The sequence below is a fragment of the Neofelis nebulosa genome, chromosome X (genome assembly GCF_028018385.1).
Source record: "Neofelis nebulosa isolate mNeoNeb1 chromosome X, mNeoNeb1.pri, whole genome shotgun sequence".
NCBI lineage: Eukaryota > Metazoa > Chordata > Mammalia > Carnivora > Felidae > Neofelis > Neofelis nebulosa.
Window position 1 is genome coordinate 61,392,056 of NC_080800.1, and position 15,210 is coordinate 61,407,265.

Consider the following 15,210-nt stretch of genomic DNA (forward strand, 5'->3'; position numbering starts at 1 on the left):
ACGTTTTCCAGCTGCTTACTTTTCACTTTTGGCTGAATCCCAGTCTTCTCCCCAGCCTTATTAGAAGGTGGACGGGGAGAGAAAGACAGCAGACCTACTTCTTTCTTCAAGGGTTATCACTAAAATTATAAGAAATTCTATTTGATTTAACCCTGAAAGGTATTTTATACTTTATTTTCTTCCTTTACCCGCTGAAAAATGGGAGCTAGTGAGAGATGGTATAGACTGGTTAAACTTTGACATCAGATCTGGGTTGGAATACAAGTCTGTCACTTTGTTGCCTTGGGCAAGCCACTTCTCTGAGCTTTAGTTCTTAATGTGAAAAATAGAGATGATGATAATAGTACCTCAGTTCTTGTCGTAAGGAGTAATTGAAAGAGCATATATAAAATTTCTAGTATGTCAGGTACTTATTAGCTTCCCAATGTAAGTTTGTGGTTGTTGTTGACCAGTTTTTAGCAGTGTATCCCAATTTCAAACCTGATTATTTCTCCATTTTTTTTCTTACCAACTTTCAATTTTTAACTGCTTTTGCTACTTTTACATTCTTTATTTGAATAATAGTTTATTCACTGGTCCCACTAATAATCTGCCCTTTTAACTGTTGACTTTTTCTATTTCTCCTGAGGTATCAAAATTAAGCGGGTGGAAATAGTCCCTAGCCAAGTTAACAGAAATTATGTATCCTTTTACCTTTTTAGGATAAAAGAGCCCTTTGGTTTGAGGTTTTGGCCTCACTCTATAGAATGTTCTACCTTCCTATCCTGATCATTTAGAATAATTTGCCAATTGAAGCAGCAGTTCAAACTTAGATTTGTTTTATATGAATTAATCATAAATGTTTTCTCTAAAAAATAGCTGTGGAAAAATCTCTTGAATAATAATATATTTGTGGAAAGATGACAAATTCAATATTAAAAAACTGTGAGTTAAAACATCTCCAATGGAAAACTTGTTCTTTATGTTTCTCTGGTGTTGCTGCATGTGTTGTCTGGGCAGTTACATCCAGTTTTATTACTGGTTTGGTTTTTAAAAGCTTGAATTACAAGTCAAAGGAATTATAGAAGATGAATAATCAAAAATATGTCAGAGAATGGAGTTCCCAGGCACAAAATTAATCCATCTTTGAAACTGGCCAGTTTTATGTGCTCAAGCAATCTTCTGAATATTTCTTCACACTTCATTTTTTTCCAAGCCTTCTAAAACTACAAACTCTGCCATCGCAAAAGATAGTCTAGTTTTTCTTCTTTAAAACTAGAGTAAGAATGTTAAGCTGCTTTTAGTATTCATTTACAAAACCTAAATGATCTGGACATGAGCTGTTCTTAAAGATATCCTCTCTTTTCAGGTGACCGTTTTTGTAGCACATATCAATGATTGGATATTTATTCTAGTGTGCATTATTTAAAACATCCAAGATTTCTCATATATTAGATGAGGTATAAGTGATACTGTGATGTTTTTTTCTTGGTTTAGTTTTTGGTGATGAAAACAACAGTAAAAGAAATTCTGAAAGTCTGATTTTTAAAAGTCACATGGTGATAACATTAGCTGTATTCATTTTCCCTTTAATGAGACCATTTTTGTCCCGTAGGTACTATTGTATTTGTATAGGTTATTATGAATTATCAAAATGCTTCTCTGATAACTGGAGGAAGAGGCAAGAAGAATTATATGAACCAGAAAAAAAAAACTAAAAGGATTATCTGAATTTGAAACTTAGTAGTCTTTGTGTAAAATATTTAAAAATGAATAAATTGCAGTATTTAAAATAGAAAAATAAATCTACCTTTTACAAAATCAGTCTTTTGGGGTGAATGGGATTCTAAATAGCTTTTATGCCTAAACTAAGCAAAATTGCAGTTAATTCTGAAAACCTAAAGAGTCATTTTGACAAGCTTTGTGACTCAGTATTAATTTTGTACTTATGTGTTAATGCTTCTAATACAAATAAAAAGGTAACCTTATATTTTAAGTTCAGAAAAGATTGTTTCCCCTGTTTCATTTAAGATAAGTCTTCCTGTCATGATAGGACATACCAAACAGGTACATACACACAAGATTATGGTGACCAGAAAATGAAAGAACCACAGAACTTTGGAAAAGAAATAAAGCTTCCAGCCCTCAGCTTGAAACAATTAAATGGTACTATGGGGAGATTAGTGTGTGTGTTGGGGGAAACCTAAGCCATAAAATCGACCATTGCCATTGTGATCCAATATGACAAGTGAATGATAGGGTTGTGTTCCCCATGGTTGAAGGAGGCAAAACAGTCTTGCTGGGTTTTGCTTATATTGTCTTCTGTTTGCAGAGTCTCTTGCATCCTGTTATAAAATACTATGACCCTTTCCCCCAACTTTATGATGTGGTTTTCTTTTTTCTTTCCACGAAAGTCAAAAGGAATCAAATATTTCTTTACAACCTGCCGTTCAGCTAGAAAGTAAATGGCTCCCATCTAACCTTCATTACTAAAGGTTCTCAATTATGTAGAAGTAAATGAGTAAAACTCTGATTCCACACAGTTAACTAAACCTTTTTTTCACAATGTTTAAAATTGAGCTAACCAATTCTCATTTCCTATGCCTTTATCATTTGTTTTATGACTTTTACTGTTATTCAAATGCAGATTTTTTTTTCAGAAAGAATCCTAGCATTCTTTTAAAGTCAAAATGCAGATTTTATTTTATTGTTTGAAATTCTGGTAAAAGTTTTCTTTTGAATATATTTATCTTTTGACCTCAAAAACTCTGAATTCTCATTTGTAGTAACTTCAATATTGTAGTTTTTAGTTTGCCCATGGTAACAGAGCACTAATGGATACTATTATGTGTTAAAGGTGGAAACTATTGGCAGGAAAGAAAGAAAATTACTGCATTTTTTAAAAAGTTTTGGTTAATTCGTTTACAGAAGCATGTAGTAAAAGAAAATTTATATAACAAATGTTATATACCTTGGCATATAATTTATTCACAATATTTTAAACAAAAAGCAAGTTTTACATTTTGGACTGAATCATTTCTGGGTTAGGCTTCATGCTTTACTTTTATTTTTTTATCTGTGCTTATACACTTCTAAATAAATATCTTAAGTAAAAATTTTACTTCACTTTTAAATTTATTTTTTAATGTTTATTTATTTTGAGAGAGAGAGAGCATGAGCAGAGGGCAGAGAGAAAGAGACAGAGGACCCGAAGTGGGTTCCACATGCTCTTTCTCTATCTCTAAAATAAAACATTAAAAAAATAAAAATTTTTTAAATAAGGATTTAAAAAATTTGTGACTAGAAAGATCTAATAATTTTGTGATTTACATGAGTTTATATCAAAATTTACCATATTTCAAAAATGTGTTTCTGGATATACAATTTAAAGAGAATTGATAGTAATGTTATATTAGACTAGAGCTAAGTATATAAATATATTTTCCTTATTTTAATTTCTGTTTGGTTGCTCAGTAATTCACTAGGAAAAAAGTTGAGTCTCACTGTCTGAGAGCTAAATCTTTTTTTTTTAATTTTTAATGTTTATTTATTTTTGAGAGAGAGGGAGACAGAGAACACACATGTGAGTAGGGGAGGGGCAGAGAGAGTGAGACACAGAATCCAAAGCAGGCTCCAGGCTCTGAGCTGTCAGCACAGAACCCGACGCGGGGCTTGAACCCAGGAACAGTGAGATTGTGACCTGAGCTGAAGTTGGATGCTTAACCAACTGAACCACCCAGGTGCCCCTGAGAGTTAAATATTAAGATAGCAACTTGGCACCTTGTACTTTAAAAGGACATCTCTTTTTCTTCCTCTAAAGAATTGAAGAACTAAAGAGCATTGAATTTGCATTCAAAATACAGCTAATTGACCATCGAGTGCCATACCTACCCATGGACCTCTCTGGATACCTTCCATTGCCCCTAAGTGCCCACAGGTGTCTTTGTGCACCACACTTAGTCATGTTCCCCTGGCAGCCCTCGCATGCTGTGCCCAACCATGCACCCTCAGCCACTGTTGCACACCATGCCCAGCGTTGTGCCCTTGGCCACCCCTGCAAACAGCCCCCAGCTGTTGCAGTGCTTCAGGGGATCCAGCACAGGACTAGTGGCCCAGACCAAATTTTGGTAACACCGCCCTTCTGCTCCTATCACTGCTTCCCCAGTGATGCCCCCCGACCAGAGCTGGCCTGCTAAGTCCCACTAGCACCACAGAAAGCAAGCACAGCCTACAACATGCAAAGACTCAGTGCAAATATCTGCACTGAAAGGAAAATTGAATCAGACAAAACAGCAGGGCATAACAACACCATAGGATACTCTCCTAAAGTACCAGGTTCTGGTGAACAGGGGACACCACTACATGGACTCCAGGACTTCTTCATAAAATCACTACTTTCAGGAACAGAAGAAACAACTGACTTTCTTAACAAACAGAAAGAGACACAGGGAGGCAGGCAAAATGAGGAGACAAATGGAAGAACAGGACAAGGCCATAGCCAGAGATCTAAGCAAAACAGATGTAAGTAACATGCCTGATGGAGAATATAAGCCGTGATCATAAGGATACTCACTGGACTTGAGAAAAAAAGTGGAAAACGTGAGTGAGACCCTTAACACAGAGATGAGGAATAACATAGCAGAGATAAAGAGCACAATATAAATGAAATGAGAAACATGCTTGATGTAATGAACAGAGGATGGAAGAAGCAAAGAAATGAATTAGTAACCTAGTAGACAGAGTAATGGAAAGTAATCAAGCTGAACAAAAGAGGGAGAAAAGAATTATGCAAAAACAAGAATAGACTTAGGGAATTCAGTCACTACATAAAATAAATAGCATTCATATTATAGGAGTCCCAGAAAAAGAAGAAAGAGAAAGTGGGCAGAAAATTTGTTTGAAGAAATAATAGCTGGAAACTTCCCTAATCCAGGGAAGGAAAGAGATTTCCAGATCCAGAAGGCACAGAGAGCCCCCAGCAGACTCAGCAAAAGCAGATGACACATAGACATATTGTAATTAAATTTGCAAAATATAGTGATAAAGAAAAAAATACTTTAAAAAGCAAGACAAAAGTAGTCATTAAATTACAAGGGAAAACCCATAAGGCTAACAGGAGGTTTTTCAACAGAAACTTGTAAACCAGAAGGGATTAGCATGATATATTCGAAATGCTGAATAAGAAAGGTCTGCAGCCAAGAATATTCTACCCAGGGCAGCTCTTTCTGCCCACAGGTCCTGTCCCCATGCTTTAATAAAATAACCTTTTTTTCACCAAAAAAATATAATAATAAATAATAATAATAATAATAATATCCAGCAAGGCTCATTCAAAATACAAGGAGAAATAAAGAGTTTCCCAGACAAGCAAAAACTAGAGGAGTTCATGACCACTAAACCATCTCTACAAGAAATGTTAAAAAGGACTCTTTGAGTGGAGAGACCAAAAGTGACAGTGTAGAGTAGAGGTAGGAAACACAAAAACAGTAAACAAAATTTTTTCTGTGAAAATTAAAGGAACTCTCAAAAAAAAGGATATAAAATACAATAACATATACCTAAAATGTGGGGAGGAGAGGAGAAAAGAATATGCCCAAACTTAAATAACCATCAACTTAATATAGATGGCTATATCCAGAAGAGGTTATATCCAAACCTAATGGTAAACCATATATCAAAAACCACTAATAAATATGCAAATAATAAAGAGAAAGATATCCAAATATATCATTAAGGAAATCCAGCAAACCATGAAATAGAGAAAGACAAAAAAGGATCAGAGAAAATCTTCAGTAGCAACCACAAAACAAGTAATAAAGTGGCAATAAATATCTATCAATAATTATGTTGAATGTAAATGACTAAATGCTGCAATCAAAAAACATAGGGTGACAGAATGGATTAAAAAAAAAAAAAAAAAAAGACGTGTTTATTTGCTTGCTACGTGCAAGAGACTCATTTTAGACCTGAGGATACCTGCAGGTTGAAAGTGAGATGAGGGAGAAACATTTATCATGCAAATGGATGTCAAAAGAAAGCCAGAGAGCAACATTTTTATCAGATAAAATAGACTTTAGAACAAAGACTGGGGGCACCTAGGTGGCTCAGTCAGTTAAGTGTCCGACTCTTGGTTTGGGTGTGAGCCCCACATCGGGCTCTGCACTGGCAATGTGGAGCCTGCTTGGGATTCTCTCTCACCCTCTCTCTCTGCCCCTTCCCCACTTACACTGTCTTTGTCTCTCTTAAAATAGACTTTTTTTTAAGTAAAATAAATTTTTAAAAAAAGACTGCAACAAGAGACAAAGCAGGACACTATATAATAATAAAGGGGATAATCCAACAAGAAGATATAACAATTGTAAATATTTATGCACCCAACATAGGAGCACCCAAATACATTAAACAATTATGGCCAAACATAAAGGAACTAATTGGTAATATAATAATGTAGTAGGGGACTTGAACACATCACCTACATCAATGGACAGATCATCTAAACAGAACATCAACAAGGAAGCAATGGCTTTGAATGACACACTAGAACAGAGGGATTTAACACTTATATTCAGACATTTTATCCTGAAACAGAGTACATTCTTTTCAAATGCACATTCATGATAAAAACCCTCAACAAAATAGGTTTAGAGGGAACATACCTCATCATAATAAAGGCCATCTATGAAAAACCCACAGTTAACATCATCCTTAATGGGAAAGAAGTGAGAACAAGACAAGGATGTCTGCCCTCACCACTGGTATTCAACATAGTACTGGAAGTTGTAGCTGTAGCAATCAGACAACAGCAAAAACAACAAAAATAAAAGGCATCCAGATTGACAAGGAAAAAGTCAAAGTTTCACTATTTGCACATGACATGATAATATATATAGAAAATCCTAAAGGCTCCACTTTGCTAGAACTGATAAACATAAAGTCACAGGATACAAAATTAATATACAGAAATCTGTTGCATTTCTATATACAGATAATGAGGCAGCAGAAAGAGAAATTAAGAAAACAACCTCTTTTACAATTGCACCCAAAACTATAAGATCCCTAAGAATAAACCTAACTAAAGAGGTAAAGACCTAGACTCTGAAAACCATAAAACACTGATGAAAGAAATTCAAGACGGCACAAAGAAATGGAAAAACATTCCATGCTCGTGGATTGGAAGAACAAATATTGTTAAAATGTCTTTACTATCTAAAGCAATCTACACATTTAATGCAATCCCTATCAAAATACCAACAGCATTTTCACATAGCTAAAACTAACAATCCTAAAATTTGTCTGCAACCACAAAAGACCCTGAATAGCCAAAGCAATCTTGAGAAAGAAAAGCAAAGCTGGAGGCATCACACTTCCAGGCTTCAAGTTATATTTCAAAGCTATAGTAAGCAAAACAGTATGGTAGTGGCATAAAAAGGATGTGGAGAAAAAGAGAACACCCATGTACTATTGGTAGGAATGCAAACTGGTGCAGCCACTGTGGAACACAGTATGGAGGTTCCTCAAAAAAGTTAAAAATAGAAATACTATATGATCCAACAATCGCACTACTGGGTATTTACCCAAACTCTACAAAAACACTAATTCAAAGGGATACATGAACCCCGATGTTTGTTTATAGCAGCATTATTTATAATAGCCAAGGTATGGAAACAGCCCAAGTGTCCATCAACTGATGAATGAATAAAGAAGATGTGATATATATCTGTATCTATAGGAATATCATTCAGGATATTGCCCTTTGTGATGACATGGATGGAGCTTAAGAGTATATATAATGCTAAGTGAAATAAGTCAGATGGAGAAAGACAAACACCATAGGATTTCACTCATATGTGGAATTTTAGAAACAAAACAAGCAAAGGGGAAAAATGAGAGAGAAAAAGCAAGAAACAGACTCTATTATAGAGAACAATCTGGCGATTACCAGAGGGGGTGTGGGGGATGGGTTAAATAGGCAAAGGGGGTTAAGGTGATGATCACTTGCCATGATGAGCACAGGGTGATGTATGGAACTGTTGAATTAACTCTATTGTACACATGAAACTAATACAACACTGTATGTTAATTTACTGGAATTAAAATTAAAAATTAAAAAAAGTGTAGCTAATTATCCTTTTGTTTATAATAAAATGTGTAGCAAGTCTGTGGATTATTAATGGTTGCCAGATCAAACCCCTTGCCTTAAGGTGAGACTCCACGCAAACAAGAGCTTTGCTTTTCTTTCTCCAAATCTAGTCAAGAGATAGGATTCACTGGCTTCCCTTTTCAAAGCATTCTGGTCATGAGGTTCTTTTTAAGTTATGATTTCCATTTCCTGTGAGATATGTAAGACAAAGCGTTTTATTGTCATTTTACTAGGTGGGAAACTAAAACTCAGAAAAATTAAAATGAATTTTCCTAGGATTTTTCATAACTAATAAGTAATTAGAATCCAAATCTTGATTTATTGTCTAATATGCTTAGCCTGTTAGCATGTTCTGTTTTTCAGTCATAAGGCGTGGTTCTCTGAATTTATTTTCATATTTATCCCAAGAAGTTAGTCATTTAATTGGAATTCTTTTTACTCAGTGATTGTCTTTAGGTCATATTGCTGAGAATTTAGGTGGAGAATAGATTAACTTATTTACCCTTTGTAAATACAGTTTTGAGCCTTGCAGTTTTACAGCTGTTGTTGGTTAACATATTAGGAGGAAAATCAAATTTATGGGTTAAGCAATTAATTTTATTGAGTGGCATGAACAATTCTAATAAAGCTAGTATAATTAATGTCTTAATCATAATGGTGCTGAATTCTTTGATCATGTATCTTTATAACATCTGCTAAGGGGTATATGTTTTGTAGTGTTGATTCTAAGACATGTTTATTAAAAGATAAAGTGTAATAAATTGATTCCTCTAGTACAATTTTTACTTGAAAGAGTTGTAAAACTATTTTTTATACCAAACATTCTAAAGGGGTTTTTATTTAATAGCAACTTATTTTTTCTAATATTTTCATAATTTTTGCTTTTACAGCCAGATGCTGGAATTTTTCCCTATAGATTTTACAGTCTAACAGTTTTTTAAATGAAAGGGAATAATTTTTGTGATCCAGAAATGTGATTTCACTGAAAGCAAAATATTTTTAGTATGGCTTTGAATTGTATAACCTTCAAGCAGAATTTTTGGTATTAATCTTATGTCTGTCATGCTCTTTCCTTTGAACTGACTTTATCATTGTTTACAGAGAGGCACAAGCAGCCACTTCCAGGAATGGAGGTAGTGATTTAAAAAATTAAATTTGTATATTTAAAGACCTTTCAAATCTGAAAATTTACAGCAGTTTTGAGTCCATTTTATGCTGAATATTAAGGCCTTTTTTTTAAATATAATCACTCCTCACTGTCTTGTTACTGTAGCTTTTCCCTACAAACAATGGCAAGTGTTAAAATTGTTACATTGCAAATTTGCCAGGGAGAAAAAGTTTCAAGAGTTGCCTTTTTAAAAGTAATCCAGGAGTATTGCCAAAGTCTCATTTTAATTCCATTTCCTCTTGTAGTATTTAGATTTTTATTGTTATATTATGCTTCTAGTCTTACTAGTCAGAATGATTAGAGACCGTAATATTGCCTGAATAATGAGAATATTTGGTAGGAAAACTGCTTGACAGGTATTCTTACCATCAATTTTGTTGTCATTTTATTGTTGGTAATTTCAGAAGATTATTTTTGAATATCAGAATAAATTCTGTAAACACGAAATTATATTGTTTTGCTTTCTAATGTTATCCAGAGTATGTAATATGTATACAGAGGAAATATTTTTAGACATGTAATTCCTTAAAGCCTTTGTCATAATACAGACATTTCCTTTAAGTTTAAAGATAAATAGTGGAAAGCTTCCCACAAACTGTTAAATAAAGACTGTGCCCTTGTTGTAGGTGGCCCCAGAAGAATTTAAGACCAGCATTGGCCGAGTGAATGCATGTTTGAAAAAGGCTCTCCCAGTCAATGTGAAATGGCTGCTCTGTGGTTGTCTCTGCTGCTGTTGCACACTGGGTTGCAGCCTGTGGCCTGTTATTTGTCTCAACAAAAGAGTAAGTAACCATTTTATTGTGTAACCATAGGAGCTAACATTTATTGAACACTTGTATATGCTAAGTACTTTATATGATTTTTTAAATTCTCATAACAGTGCTATCCTGATTCAAGAGGCAGACTTGGGGACAGAGCTAAATTCATTTGCCCAGCCTTTATTAACACTTTGTTAGTTAATATGAGTTCCCACTATTTTAAATAAGTGAAATATAAATGGAGTACAGGAGTAAATACAAATGTAACTAGGCTACTTTCTCCTTTTACAAAACCCAAAGCTGTGATTTGAAGTATTTCTAAGCTACAAATAGGAGATCGTGTCTTCAGATCTAAGGAAAAGCAAAAGTGAGAGTCACTCTACAGAGCTGGGAGGAGATCCTGCTTAGTTTTGAACATGTTGAAATAACATTATAACAAGACATTACTAGTTACATCATGGATTTAAGACTAATATCTTATTTCATCTTCTTTAGAACTTTATTTTTGTCTTCAGAATGTTTTTATTTTCAGTGGAAAGAAGGAAGCCACCCTGTACCACATTGATGACTTCATTTAAACTTTTAAATAATAATTAGCCTACTGAACCATCTTCAAAATTACAGCACCTTGTACAGCTATAATTAATGAATGATACAGTTGTTTCATAAAGGCCAAAAATGTTACCAGTTATTTTTTCTTCTCCATTCTTTCTCCTGCCCTTCTTAATGTGTATTTCAAAAAGGAAAATAATGAAACACTGCCATCCCTATGACTTTTTGAATGGAAAAGTTAAACATTTTATTGATTCTTAAGTACCAGTAGGTCAGAGCTTAACTTTAAGTAAAGCTTAGTTTATTGTTTGTCAAAGCATGTACTGTATTTTCAAATGGCTTTCTAGAAGTTAAAAAAATTGACAACATAAATTTCTTTCCCTAATTGTCATATCTTTTAACAATTACAAAATAGTGATTCCTGTCCATTCCCATTATTTTAAAGCCTCAGTGTGAATTAATTATGATTTAGATTTTCTATCACACAAATACAGCTAATTTTAATTACTTAAGAACAGATTTTTTTGGTTTTAATATTATCCAGGATCTGTCTTTTTTACTGATGACCTTACTCTTGGCCTGTTTATTGATACTTTCGCCACAGGTCCTGAAATAGAAGCATTTTTTTCAGTCATGTGGCTTTACATTGAGAACTTTTGATAGTTCAATGGAAAGTGAGATTAATACTGATGCTGTGATTTCACCCTAGCCCCCATTACTTTGGTTAATTAATTATTCATATTGAAGTTGAGGTGTCAGTGCACAGATCTTCTTCAACTTACAGTGGGGTTACATCCAGATAAATTCATCAGAAGAAAATATCATAAGTGGAAAATGCATTTAATACGCATAATACACATTTAATACACATAACCTACCAACCAACAATCTAGGCTAGATTAACCTAGCCTACTTAAATGTGTTCACAGCACTTACATTAGCCTGTAGTTGGGCAAAATCATCTAATACAAAACATACTTTATAATGAAGTGTTAAATAGCTTATATAATTTATTGAATACTGTACTGAAAGTGAAAACAGAATAGTTGCATGGGTACAGAATGGTGGTAAGGGTATCAGTTGTTTATCCTCGTGATGACATGGCTGACTGGGAGCTGTGGTTTGTTTCCACTGTCCAGCATTACAAGAGAGTATAATATTGCATATTACTAGCCCAGGAAAAGATCAAAATTCAAAATTTGAAGTATGGTTTCTACTGAATGTTTACAGTTTTCACACCTTCAGGAAGTTGAAACATAGTAAGTATAACCATTGTTGGTCAGGGACCATCTGTATTCTTAGACCACTAATCTGTCCGTTTAAAAACATTTATTTAGTACAGATTTTCAAACTGTCATCCTGTGGGCCAAATCTGGACCATTCTGTTTTTTAAACATTTGAATCAGTTGCCAGCATTTAAAAATTGGAATATTTAGGGTCACCTGGGTGGCTCAGTCACTTGAGCGTCCAACTTCAGCTCAGGTCATGATCTCACAGCTCATGGTTTCAAGCCCTGCATCGGGCTCTGTGCGGACAGCTTAGAGCCTGGAGCCTGCTTTGGATTCTGTGTCTCCCCCTCTCTCTGCCCCTAACACACTTGCATTCTGTCTCTGTCTCTCTCAAAAATAAATAAACATTTTAAAAAAAGTTTTTAATTGGAATATTTAGGGGCACCTGGGTGGCTCAGTTGGTTAAGCATCTGACTTTGGCTCAGGTCATGATCTCATGGCTCATGAATTCAAGCCCCCTGTCAGGCTCTCTGCTGTCAGCTCAGAGCCTGGATCCTGCTTCGGATGTGTCTCTGTCTCTCTCTGCCCCTCCCCCGGTGGTGTTCTCTCTCTCTCTCTCTCTCTCTTACCCTCTCTCTCTCTCTTTCAAAAATAAAAAATAAACATTAAAAAAATTAAAATAAAATTTGAGATAGCCAGCCTCTTTTTTTAAGATCTAAAGATCTGACCAATTGGACCCACATGCCTATATTTCAGCAGTTGGCCCTAGCTGAGTGTTGGTTTCTGCCTTTAAATAGGGCATGAGGTCTCCGATTCACCACAGAACCACCTAGCATTTATATTATCTGCCTTGCTCTCTACAGTTTATAGTTACAGCCCTTGATTTTGTACATGCTGTGTTGTTAACACACTAGAAAAAATACTACACATGTGTTGGTAACCTTGTGCAAGATACTGCCCTTTCTAGAGCCTCAGTTTCCTTACCTGCAAAATTGGGATAATATTACTTAATTTTAAGATAGTGTGATGATAAAGAAATTTAAGGTGCCCCACTGCTTTTGTGTCCACAGGGAGAAATTTTTAAAAATAAAATACAATAATTTAAGAACTTTTATGCTTTCACTACTGATTCCTGATCTGTAAACTAAGTTGTATAGACTCTAATAGTTTAATTGTAAAGATGATTAGCATTCATTTGCCCAAATCCCTTATTTTACAGGTGTGGAAGCAGATCCAGAGAGATGAAGTGACTTTCTCAGTGTCACATAGTAAATGGCACACCCATAAAAATATTTTTTTCTGTTTGGTTTCTGTCTCTTGTAACACTGTATTTTCTTGACTACATCATGTTTCCTAGGTCATATTTCCTATTGCTGGGACAAGAAACATTAGGATAAGTGGTATAATAAATAGCCCACTGAGTTTTAATTCTTTAGCAGGGGTTGGCAAACATTTTCTTAAAGGACCAAATAGTAAATACTTTAGGCTTTGTGGGCCAGAAGTCTCTATTGCAATTACCCAGCTCTCCAGTTTTCATATGAAAGCAGCTATAAGCAATATGTAAATGAGTGAGCATTGCTGTATTCCAGTAAAACTTTATTTACAAAAACTTTCAGCAGGCCAGATTTTGTGGGCTAGTTTGCCATCCTGCTCTAGCCAACTCTAATGGGGTATCTAGCTTTATGAAAGTCATGTCTGTGTTTATCCACAAAATAAAATGGAAATACTGTAGTTACATTGCCCTATGTCACAAGGTTGCTTTGTAAACTGATTATAAAATGTTCCCAAGAAAAAGGCCACCTGGATGGCCCAGTCAGTTAAGCGTCCAACTCTTGATTTCAACTCAGGTCATGATCTTACAGTTTTGTGAGTTTGAGCCCCACATCGGGCCCTGTGCTAATTGTGCAGAGTCTATTTGGGATTCTTCCTCTCTTTCTGTCCCTCCCCTGTTCGCACTCTTTGTCTCTCTCAAAATAAATAAATAAACTTAAAAAATGTTTCCAAGAAAAGAACTTTGTAAACTGTCTACCTTAAGGAACATTTTTTTTCAGCCAGTATACTTCATGGATATATTTTCTAGTAAATTAGATGAAAGAAAAGAAATACACATTAGGGTGTCCTGAGTTCTTCCTAGTCACTTTTGGCTCTGATAGGATACTATGAATGGTATATGAACTGAAGGTTTTCATTTACCCATTCTTACATTTAGCACTGAAACAACTGTGATATTATAATCAATAGGCCTATTCATGCCACCATGTTTAAATTTGAAGTTACTTTTTAAATGTTACCTTTTTTTGCTATAATATTTGCTAAGTTGAAGGGGTTGTTCAGATGAAAGGGACTGTTCTCTCAGTCTTGCAACATGAATATGATGTTGTTTTCCTTCTCTTACAATTTCATACTTTGTATGACTTTACTCTTTTTAAATTTATTGTGACTTGTTTAGTGGCATAATATATGGCCCATTCTGGAGAATACTCCATGTACACCTGAGAAGAATTTATATTATATTGTTGTGGAACAGAGTGTTCCATATATATCTGTTAGGTATAGTTGGTTGATAGTGTTGTACAAGCCTTGTATTTCTTTTGAAATTTATATGTTGAAGCTCTCCCGCCTAACCTGATGATATTTGGAGGTGGATGGTATATTGGTCTTTGAGAGGTAATTAGGTTTAGATGGAGTCGTGAGGGTGTGATTCTCATGGTGGAATTAGTGCCCTTATAAGAAAAAACTAGAGCTTGCAGCGCCTGGGTGGCTCAGTCAGTTAAGTGTCTGACTTCGGCTCAGGTCGTGATCTCACGGTTATTGAGTTCAAGCCCCATGTCGGGCTTTGTGCTGACAGCTCAGAGCCTTGAGCCCGTTTCAGATTCTGTGTCTCCCTCTCTCTGCCTGTCCCCCACTCATGCTCTCTCTCTCTCTCTCCCCTGCAAAAATAAATATTAAAAAAAAAAGAAAGAAAAAACCAGAGCTTGCACTTTCTCCACAGTGAAAGGTCACAGCAGTAAGGCAGCTGTCTGCAAGCCAGTGGCCAAGGAAACCAAGGAAGAAGGCTCTCCCCTGAACTCAACAAACTGTGCTAGCCCTCTGATCTAAGATTTCCCATCCATTAGAATTGTGAGAAATAGATTTCTGCTGTTTAAGCAATTGAGTCTATGGTATTTTGTTATAGCAGCCTGAGCATAGTTAAACATATACTGTCTATCTTTTTTCTCTTGTAATACTTTTTTTTACTTAAAATCTATTTTGTCTGATATTATAGCCACCTCAGCTCTTTTTATTGTTGTTGTTGTTACTGTTTACATGGAGTAGCTTTTTCTATCCTCTCACTTTCAAACTATTTTGGTCTTTGAATATAAATGGATTCTTATGTAGACAGGA

General features: G+C 35.0%; 1 protein-coding gene across 4 annotated transcripts in view; it reads left to right on the forward strand.

Annotated features, from left to right (window-relative positions):
* The window catches only part of CHIC1 (cysteine rich hydrophobic domain 1), a 72,371-nt gene that overhangs the window by 19,444 nt on the left and 37,717 nt on the right, over window positions 1–15,210 (forward strand). For 3 of the 4 annotated variants that reach the window (XM_058714768.1, XM_058714766.1, XM_058714769.1), the window contains exon 3: window positions 9,914–10,069. In XM_058714768.1, coding sequence (XP_058570751.1) covers window positions 9,914–10,069 — 156 coding nt within the window. Of the gene's footprint in view, window positions 1–9,913; window positions 10,070–13,045; window positions 13,824–15,210 lie in introns of those variants that run through there. The other variant, XM_058714767.1, reaches the window with a different exon arrangement.